The 11,204-nt window shown below is 40.0% G+C and overlaps 1 protein-coding gene across 1 annotated transcript in view; it reads right to left on the bottom strand.

Moving 5' to 3' along the window:
- The window catches only part of Tbc1d8b (TBC1 domain family member 8B), a 113,307-nt gene extending 112,405 nt beyond the window's left edge, over positions 1–902 (bottom strand). The window contains exon 1 of the mRNA XM_055618378.1: positions 631–902. Within this exon, the coding sequence (XP_055474353.1) occupies positions 631–760 (130 nt within the window). The 5' untranslated portion in view covers positions 761–902. The remainder of the gene's footprint in view (positions 1–630) is intronic.
- Between the last annotated feature and the right edge of the window lie 10,302 nt (positions 903–11,204).

Raw genomic sequence — 11,204 nt, 5'->3', positions numbered from 1 at the left:
ACACACACACACACACACACACACACACACACACACACACACACACACACACACATCTTGAAAGATGCAAAATTAGTAGACGTGAGTAATTCTGAGGGCAACTCTTCCACTTCCCCTTCATATGGCATCCCATGCTCTGACCCAAATCTCATTTGAAGCCTCTCTTGCAAGGTATGACTGGGCACCTCATTCTCCTAGGATTCCCATGTCCTCACAAGGTACCACACACACTTGCCCTCATGCCCCAGGTGGTGATTATTTTGTATAGGTTTCGGGAAAAAGTTAAGCCCACAATCGCGAACCGGCTCTCAAGGCTGGTCTCAACCAGACTAGTCTATCTGACACACAGGCCATCAGCCCCTCCCCCATGGAAAACGACCCATCGGGTACTGGAACCCTCCTTAGCTTCTCCCATCCCGGGCTGACCCAAAGGACAAGTGCTAGTCCGGTGCAAGACAGTCGCGACTCTCTGAAAGGTGGTGGAAGGAGCAGAATCCCCAGTAAGTAGCCGCGGGTTTAGGAAGAGGCGGCCAGCAGCAAGGAATAACTGTTTACCTGGCCACCTTCTAAGTGACAGTGGACACACACCTAACGCAGGTGCAGCTGGCCACAACTGTTGGCCACACTTACCAGCAAGACCTCCTCCGCCTTCTTCCTGGTAGCCCCGACGCCTTTGCAGGACAAAGTACTCGTTGGATCTTTCCATCAGCCACAGCTTCAGCGCATTTTTCAACAGCACTTCCTCGGGCTTCAGCCACATCTCGAAAAAGAACTTTGTGCCAACTCGGGAGAGGCGACCTATTTGTCCTCCTTACTTCTCCCCTCCCAGCCTGTCTTTACCCCGTCCTCCTCCTCCCACCAAATTTTCCTTCGGCAGCAGCGCCTCCGGAGGGTTTCCACACTTCCCCCAACACTGCCTTCTCTCCCACGTAGGCAGAGAGAGTGCCAACTCCCTCCCACGGGGCAACCGCCAGACTAGGAAATAGTCCCGCTTTGACGCCTCTTGGGAGTTGTAGTTTTCTTTCCTTTTTCCTGTGACCGTTGACTATGGCTCAAGACTACATTTCCCACAATGCACGGGGGTAAGAGTTGGGCAAGTCGGGGGGCACCTTCCAAACGGTCCCGCTACCAGTTAGGTGAGGTTTGTCCGCGAAAAGTTAAAACTTTTTTTCGTCAAATAAGCTAACTCCAGGTATGACAGCAGTGCGCTTAGTTAGTTTTTTTTTTTTTTTAATATATACAGTGAGAGTGTTAATTTGTTGAAAACAAAGTTTTCAGCATTTTTGAGTAATGGCCCATTCAGGAAGCAGGGCCTGCAATTTAATTAACTTCCATTTAATTAGTTCCAACTAGGTGATCTCTCAGGTAAAACTCACAGAAATCTTTCAAAGTAGATCCTCTGCTTCTCTCGCTAATCAATGGAGAGCACTAGCAAATGAAGTGACTTACCCATAAGATTCACTGTTCAAAAGTCTTGCCTAAATTAAAATCTTTCCGCTCTTTACAGAAGAATACAAATCTCAGAAAACATCTCTCCCCCACATTCACTTGGGAACTCCCTCCCCCCTTGCTGCCTCTGTTTATTTAACTACTCTTAAAAAGGATGGAACATCACTAGCCCAACATTTTAGGTACCTAAACTACTTATGAAGGTATTTTCTTTTTCGAAAGCTGTTCCAAGAAAAAAATCGTTTGTAGGGCAGCCTTCATTTCCTAATATCTTGGCAATGTTGCACAGATGCTTATACACTAAGATGAAAGAGGTCTGCTGTGTGGAATTATTTGGGGGCTGTTTTATTGTTTTTTTGTCATTGTTGTTATTTTATTTTTTGTTAAGATGATTCAATCCCTGCAGCTAAAGAATATAACGAGAGTGAAAACAGGCTTACAGAAAGAATTCATAGAAAGGGTCAGACAAGTTGTCAAGGTATCTAAAATGAAGAAATATGGCCATGTGGCTGAAATTATGAGATAGAGGGAGTGTCTCCAGGTTAAATCTTCCAAGATGTGGGCCATTTCTTTTGAAGCAGGTGTATGTCACAAGAATGTTTTTTTTTTTGTTTTGTTTGGTTTTTGTTGTTGTTGTTGTTTTGGATGAAAAACACTACAAACAACACCCCTCCCCCCAAACAACAGCAACAACAAAATAAAACCCCAGACCAGGACAATGTGTGATTCTCTACCATCAAAAGATAGTAGGTAGTCAAAGCAGCTCTTTTCAGAGTATGGAAGAGACAATCCTAGACTCTAGGACCAAGAGCCTAGACAGGATGTGTTTCCCAGGGGAAAGTCTGAAAGAGTATTAAAGGTATGTCATGTCTCCTTTTTGTCATAATGAAAGGTCAATAAGTGCAGCAAATGCATATACCTCTTGTCTTCCTTCATTTGCACAGTTTCAGCCTCCAATGTCATTCAGTAACCTTATGACTATAGTTATGGCAAGGTGCATCAGAATCATATGGTTCCTTTCCCCCTACTCTGAACCCAGCCAGCTGTACCAAGACGCTCCATTGTAAGATCATGTGTACACAGCAGGGCAATTTGATATCTTGCTTTTGTTTAAAAAAAAAAAAAACTTCACTGATTATATAAAGAAACATTTTTTTTCAAATTGAATTATGTTTTATATAAAATTTTATCTTGATCATAATCTACTTCAAGTCTTTGCAAATAATTGTTTCTTTAAAAACATATTTAAAATAGTATGCTATTCTAATCACTGATCAATTGTGCATGTTACTCTAACTTAGGGATTACAAATGATCTTGAACATCCCTGCTGGTATTGTCCTGTCACTTAATGTATAGTATGTCATGTTCATCAATAAGCCTATGCTTTTTTTCTTATGTTTATGTAGAGAGCTGCTTGTTTGTCAAGTTGCTTAACAAAGCATCAAAAAACATGTTTTCACCCTGGCCTTTACCTTGAGACAGAAAAGAGGAAGTTTCACCAAGTTCCTTAAAACTTGTTTGTGTGACCTTGGACCATATGTGCTATAGGGAAGTAGTTTTAGAAAACAAGTTTGGCAGTGCCATGAACTTCTTTCTTGTATTGAGGTGACTTGTTTTTGCTTTGCCTATAAAAGGGAAATTGTGGAATAAATTCATGCTATAGTCTTACTGACAGCCCTCTCGAGCTGATCCCCTGTGTATTGTGACTGCTTTAATTATTTCAGTCCTCACTCCCCACTCAGGAAGTGTTTCAATCTGCTGGCGAGCATGTTTACAAATGCAGATTCAGAGACTCTGTTACTTTCCCAAGACCTTACAGTTAAACAAATGGCAAAGTGAGGTCCAAACCTGCACTTGTGACTACAAACCCAAACACTGAATTGGCTATGTGTATGTTCCATAGATATAAATACAGTGTTCCAATAGTAAACTTACTTCTCCAAAATTCCTCTAGCCTGGCATTCTCTTACTTTGGAGTATTACTGTTTACCAAGATTTTAAGCTAAGAACTTTGAAATAAGCTTAGACTTCTTTCTCTTGTTTCTTGTCTCCCCACCCCCACAGTTTATGTCTCTCTGTGTGTATCTCTCTCTCACCACACCCTCCTGTGGTTTAGGGTAACACCATATCATGCTATACAATTTAACAGCTTCCCCATTCATCTATTTGCTTTCATTCATTTTTTCCTGAGCTATAATATATTAAACCACCTACTAATATGCCATGTGGGTGTATTATCCAGAGACCAGTCCTCCAGATGACTGGCTCTTCTAAATAGTGACCTCAAATATGTATGAAAAAATGTATGAGGGAACAAACACCCCAAATCAAAATTTCCTGGCTTATCTGAAGTCACACTAGTTATGTTTATGGGAGATTTGAGTGTGTAGTAGGTTTGGGTGCAGTAAGATTAAACATGTATATATTACTGTTAGAGGATGAGCATTTAAAGCTTTGTTACTTCAAGTGGGGCTACCAAACCAACATCATCTGATCACCTGGGAGTGAGAAAATCAACCTCACCCTAGACTAGACTTGCTCAACTAGAACATAAATTTTAACAAAGTCCATAGGTAACTTGTGGGAAGACAAAGTTGTAGGTGCACTGATTTAAAGCGAATTGGATATTTGAAAATCAAACTACCATAAATTGCTAGCCATTAAACATGTTTCCATTAGGCCCCTCACAGGCATCATTATTAAAAATGTAAGGTCTGCCAACATAAGAGGGTTTTGTTGCTTGGTTGCTTGTTTTTAAAAGATTCTGTTAGTAATTGTTCATTAACATTTCTAGTAATTTCTGACAAGGGTAAAAAAAAACCTGAGGTATAATTTGGAGTTACAGCTAGAAAGGGAACTTGCTGTTAAACAGCCATACTTTTCAAACACCAACAAGTATACCCATGAGTACCTTACATTCATGAAATGGCTTCCATATTACAAAATATGTTTAGGATTAGAGAGGTTTCTCAGTGGTAAATATTTACTGCATTAACCAAGAGGATCTGAATACAAAGACTAGAGCAGTCATTCACACCTATAATTCCAGGTCTGGGGTCAGGAATGGAGACAGAGGGAATATTGGACTTTGCTGGCTGGGTTCAATGAGAGACTTTGTCTCAAAGGAATAAGCCAAAGAGTGATAGAACAGGACACCTGATTCCTCCTCTAGCTTCTGTGCATGCCTTCATGCACATACAATACACACACACACACACACACACACACACACACACACACAATGAAAGTTGAGGACTAGTGTTTTGTGCTTCTCAAACATTTCACTGAAGTAGCTTTTTTGGTAGAAGCCATCACTAGAGGTCAAAGTGATCATCACAATCATTAATTTCTTTTTATTCTCATGTAATGCATTAATTAAACTTTCTATCAGTTATTGTGCATAAGGTGAAAACATTAACTCCAAACAAAAACAATGAGCAAAGTAAATGCCTAGGAATTTTACAGTCTGGGTTGACAATTTTTTAACAAATTATTTCACAAATAAACAGTATCTTTCTGTATGGAGGGGAGAAGGAATGTTCCTAGTATCCCAGTTGATTCTATAAATATTTTTATTACATTTTTTGATCTTGTGTGTGGTAAATGTAGGTTTTTAATATAAAACCTAAATTTCACTAAAAGTACACTCAGACACCCTTATTTCTTATATTTACAACCCACTGTACAAATATTGTCTACTGCACTGTTGAAAGAATCAGCCTATGTTGTGACTATCATGTGAGTGTATAATATAAATTCTGATGCCTCAGCTAAAATATATCAAATGATAATAGCAGGAAGTAATAAAATACACAAGTGGGAAAGAATTCCTCTCCTTGATAAATACCAGGAGACTCCAAAATATACATTGAGAGAATGATTTGTATATAAATGTGCATGGTAGTATTATCCATGATGGCAAAAAAGGTGAAATGCCCTGTGGATTCAGTAACTAATGAAAGGGTAAACAAATGTCAGGTACTCGTATGATGGAATATTACTCAACAATGAAAAGGCATGAATTATTGGAATTATATACTATAATATGGGTGAACTTTGAAAATATTCTGTTATGGGCAATCCAGTTACAAAACCTTTATTGTACAATTTTGTTTCTATGTCTAAAATAGGCAAACCTATAGAGACTGTAGAGACAAAAAGCAGACTGGTGGATGTGGTGGGGAGTGGAATAAAGACCTGATTCAAATCCTGGCATCTATGTTAACAAGCTGGGCATCTATTCCCCAAACACCTGTAGCTCCAGCTTTGGGAAGCCTAACAGCCTTTTCTGGCCACTATATGTGCTTCCTTTCACTACTTGTATGTATATATTTGAACACTTGCAATTATTTTAATTTTTTTCTAATTTAAAAATACCTCTCTCGCTGAAACAGCATGCACAGTGCCTACATGGGTCTGCAACAGGTTCTCTGCACATATATTATAGCTTTCAGTTTATACTGTTATGAGACCCCTGGATGTGTGAACAAGTGGGTCTCTGATAATTGTGCCCGTAGGCATAAGGTTATTGTGTGACTCAAATGCCGATTTCTGTACTCACCCATATCAGGTTTCAATCTTTGTTCTCAGAAGCTCCTGTCTCAATGTTGTATAAACACTGCTCCCAAATTGTTCTCTGGTGTGCCAATAAAGCAGCTCTCAGCTGATAGCTGAACAGGAGAGAGAAGAGGTTGGACTTTCTGAAAGCTAGGGACAGAGGAGTCAGAAGAGGAGGGAGGGGATTCAACCTCAGGAGATACCCAGTAGAGACCAGGAGAGGGACTGGAGCAGGAAAAGCTACAAAGTGCAGGTATCTCTGGAATGTATGCTGGGAGGAAACTAGATTAGCATAGACGTTAAGAATAGTGTAATAAAAAAATGAATAGAGTAATAACTGCTCAGTTCTTGTGTTGTGAAGCTTACTATTAAAAAAATATAAAAGAGTCTCTTCTTTCTGATCTTAGTCTATCAGTTCTCATCAAAAGTGGCTGCATTGTCCTCTACTGTGGCCTGGTAAGGCTGCTCCCCCCTCAGGGGGAAGTGCCAATCAGATTATGTCAGAGGCAGTCCCTCTTCCCATTACTATGTAACCCACTTGGACACTGAATTGCCATGGGCTACATCTGTGCAGGGGTTCCAGGTCATCTCCACGAATAGTCCTTGGTTGGAGTATGATTCTCTGGGAAGTTCCCTGTGTTCAAATTATCTTGTTCTGTTGCTCTCCTTGTGGAGTTCCCGTCCCCTCCAGCTCTTATTATTTCCCACTTCTTACATAAATTTCCATTAGAGAACCTCCCCTATCAGTGGACTTGGGGAGTGGCATGCATGCAGAAAGGGGAGGGAGGGTGGGATTGGGAAGGGAGGAGGGAGGGGCTTATGGGGGGATACAAAATGAATAAAGTGTAATTAATAAAGGTAAAAAAAATTCATATTAAAATTATTGAAACATAAAAAAAATATATAAAAGAGTCTCAATTTTTTTTTGAGATTTTTAAAATTATTTTTATTTTTATTAATTACAGTTTATTCACTGTGTATGCCCCCTGTACCTCCCTCCCTTCTCCAGTCCCAATCCCACCCTCCCTCTTCCCCACCTGTGTCCTTCTCTCAGTCCACTGATAAGGAAGGTCCTCCTCTCCTTCCTTCTGATCCTAGTCTATCAGGTCTCATCAGGAGTGGCTACATTGTCTTCTTCTGAGATTTTTTTTTTTTTTCTTTTTAGTTACATTTTGTTAACTCTGTGTCCCAGCTGTATCCCGCTCCCTCATTCCCTCCCCAACCCCACACTCCCTCCCTGGTCTCCTCCCTGCCCCTTTCCAAGTCCCCTGATAGGGGAGGACCTCCTCCCCTTTCATCTGACCCTGTTTTATCAGGTATCTTCAGGGCTGGCTGCAAAGTCCTCCTCTGTGGCCTAACAGACTGCTCCTCCCCTGGGGTGGGGGTCAAACAGCCTGCCCTTGAGATCCTATTAGAAATAGTCCGTGTTCACCTTACTTTGGAAAACTACTTGGTTACTGAGCTACCACAGGCCACATCCGAGCAGAAGTTCTAGGTTATATCCATAGATGGTCCTTGGTTCAGTGTCAGTCTCAGAAAAGACCCTGTGCCCAGATATATTTGGTCCTTGTGGAGCTCCTATCCTTTCCATATCATACTAACTTCCCTTCTTTCATATGATTCCCTGCACTCTGCAGGTTTGGTTATGAGTCTTAGTGTCTGCTTTGAAACACTGCTAGGTAGAGTCTTTCAGATGCCTTTTGTGATAGACTCCTGTCATAAGTTCAATGCACATCCCATTTGTCTTTCTAAATGAGGATTAATCACCTTCGCCTGTGTCCACTTTCTTGATTATCTTCTTTAGGTGTGTAGATTTCATTATGTTTATCATGTCTTGTAGGTCTATATAAGCGAGTATATACCAAGTTTGTCTTTCTCCTTCTGGGATACTTCACTCAGAATGATCTTTTCTAGATCCCACCACTTGCCTGCAAATTTCATGATTTCTTCCTTTTTGATTGCTGAGTAGTATTCCATTGTGTAAAAATACCACAATTTCTGTATCCATTCCTCCGTTGATGGACATCTGGGTTGTTTCCAAGTTCTGGCTATTACAAATAAAGCTGCTATGAACATGGTTGAACAAATGTCCTTGTTGTGTACTTGAGCAAATTTTGGGTATATACCTAGGAGTGGTATAGCTGGGTCTTGAGGTAGCACTACTCCTAGTTGTCTGAGAAAGCGCCAGATTGACTTCCAGAGTGGTTGAACCAGTTTACATTCCCACCAGCAATGGAGGAGGGTTCCCTTTTCTCCACAACCTCTCCAGCATGTGCTATCACTTGAGTTTTTCATCTTGGCCATTCTGATGGGTGTAAGGTGATATCTCAGGGTCGTTTTGATTTGCATTTCCCTAATGGCTAATGAGGTTGAGCATTTCTTTAAGTGTTTCTCTGCCATTCGACGTTCCTCTTTCGAGAATTCTCTGTTTAGCTCTGTTCCCCATTTTTTAAGTAGATTACTTGGTTTGTTGCTTTTCTGCTTCTTTAGTTCTTTATATATACTTGATATTAGCCCTCTGTCAGATAAAGGGTTGGTGAAGATTCTTTCCCAATCTGTAGGCTGTCTATTTGTTTTGATGACAGTGTCTTTTGCTTTACAGAAGCTTTTCAGTTTCATGAGGTCCCATTTATTGATTGTTGCTCTTAGAGCCTGTGCTGTTGGTGTTCTGTTCAGGAAGTTGTCTCCTGTGCCAATGAATTCTAGGCTGTTTCCCACTTTTTTTTCCAGCTGATTTAGAGTATCTGGTTTTATGTTGAGGTCCTTGATCCACTTGGACTTTAGTTTTGTGCAGGGTGATAGATATGGATCTATTTTCATTTTTCTGCATGTAGACATCCAGTTGGTCCAGCACCATTTGTTGAAGATGCTGTCTTTTTTCCATTGAATGGATTTGGCTTCTTTGTCAAATATTGAGAATTCATAGGTGTGTGGGTTTATTTCTGGGTCTTCTATGCGATTCCATTGATCCTCCTTTCTGTTTCTATGCCAATACCATGCAGTTTTTATTACTGTTGCCCTGTAGTACAGCTTGAGATCGGGAATGGAGATACCTCCAGATGATCTGTTGTTGTACAGGATCGTTTTGGAGATTCTGGGTTTTTTGTTTCTCCATATGAAGCTGAGAATCTTTTTTTCAAGGTCTGTAAAGAATTGAGTTGGTATTTTGATGGGAATTGCATTGAATCTGTAGATTGCTTTTGGCAGGATGGCCATTTTCACAATGTTAATCCTACCAATCCATGAGCACGGGAGATCTTTCCATCTTCTGAGATCTTCTTCAATTTCTTTCTTCAAAGACTTGAAGTTTTTCTCAAATAGGTCTTTCACTTGCTTGGTTAGAGTCACACCAAGGTACTTTATGTTGTTAGTGGCTATTGTGAAGGGTGTTGTTTCCCTAATTTCTTTCTCAGCCTTTTTGTCTTTGGTATACAAGAGGGCCTCTGATTTTTTTGAGTTGATTTTGTATCCTGCCACTTTGCTGAAGGTGTTTATCAGCTGAAGAAGTTCTCTGGTTGAATCTTTGGGGTCGCTCATGTATACTATCATATCATCTGCAAATAGTGACACTTTGACCTCTTCCTTTCCGATTTGTATCCCCTTGATCTCCTTTAGTTGTCTTATTGCTCTGGCTAGGACTTCAAGTACAATATTAAAGAGATATGGAGAGAGTGGGCAGCCTTGTCTTGTCCCTGATTTCAGTGAGATTGATTTAAGTTTCTCTCCATTGAGTTTGATGTTGGCTATAGGCTTGCTGTATATTGCCTTTACTATCTTTAGGTATGTGCCTTGTATCCCTGATCTCTCCAAGACTTTAAACATAAATGGGTGCTGGACTTTGTCAAATGCTTTTTCAGCATCTAAGGAGATGATCATGTGGTTTTTCTCCTTCATTTTGTTTATGTGGTGGATTACATTGATGGATTTCCGTATGTTGAACCACCCTTGCATTCCTGGGATGAAGCCTACTTGGTCATGGTGGATGATATCTTTGATGTGTTCTTGGGTTCGGTTTGCAAGTATTTTATTGAGTATTTTTGCATCAATGTTCATAAGAGAGATAGGTCTGAAGTTCTCTTTTTTTGTTGGATCTTTGTGTGGTTTAGGTATCAAAGTGACTGTGGCTTCATAGAATGAGTTTGGTGGTGTTCCTTCTGTTTCTATTTTATGGAATAGTTTGTGGAGAATTGGTGTTAGTACTTCTTTGAAGGTCTTGTAGAATTCTGCGCTGAAGCCATCTGGTCCAGGGCTTTTTTTGGAGGGGAGACTGTTAATGACTGCTTCTATTTCCTTGGGAGATATAGGACTATTCAGTCTTTCTACCTGATCTTGACTTAATTTTGGTAGATGGAATCTGTCAAGAAAGTTATCCATTTCATTTAGATTTTCAAATTTTGTGCCATATAGGCTTTTGTAGTATGACCTAATAATCGTTTGGATTTCCTCAGTGTCTGTAGTTATGTCCCCATTTTCCTTTCTGATTTTGCTGATTTGTATGGTTTCTCTCTGCTTTTTAGTTAGTTTGGCTAAGGATTTGTCTATCTTGTTGATTTTCTCAAAGAACCAGCTTTTTGTTTCATTGATTCTTTGGATAATTTTATTTGTTTCTAATTGATTGATTTCTGCCCTTAGTTTGATTATTTCCAGCCGTCTGCTCCTCTTGGGTGTATCTGCTTCTTTTTTTTCTAGGTTTTTCAGTTGGGCCATTAAGTTGTTTGTATGTGATGTTACAGATTTCTTCTTGTAGGCACTTAGTGCTATAAATTTTCCTCTGAGCACTGCTTTCAATGTGTCCCATAAATTTGGGTATGTTGTGCCTTCATTTTCATTGAATTCTAGAAAGTCTTTAATTTCTTTCTTTATTTCTTCCTTGACCCAGCTGTCATTGAGTAGTAAGTTGTTCAGTTTCCATGTGCGTGTCGGCTTTTTGTTGTTTCTGTTGTTGTTGATGTCCAGCTTTAGTCCATGGTGGTCAGATAGTATACAAGGGATTATTTCAATCCTTTTGTATCTGTTGAGGCTTGCTTTGTGACCAACTATATGGTCTATTTTGGAGAAGGTTCCATGCGGTGCTGAAAAGAAGGTGTACTCTTTTGAGTTTGGGTGAAAAGATCTGTAGACATCTATTAGGTCCATTTGATTTAGGGATTCTGTGAGTGCTTTCATTTCCCTATTTGGTGTCTGTCTGGTTGATCT

The sequence above is a fragment of the Psammomys obesus genome, unplaced genomic scaffold, assembly GCF_907164565.1.
Source record: "Psammomys obesus unplaced genomic scaffold, mPsaObe1.curated_primary_1811, whole genome shotgun sequence".
In the NCBI taxonomy this organism is placed as follows: domain Eukaryota; kingdom Metazoa; phylum Chordata; class Mammalia; order Rodentia; family Muridae; genus Psammomys; species Psammomys obesus.
This window is presented reverse-complemented; position numbering and strand designations above follow the sequence as displayed.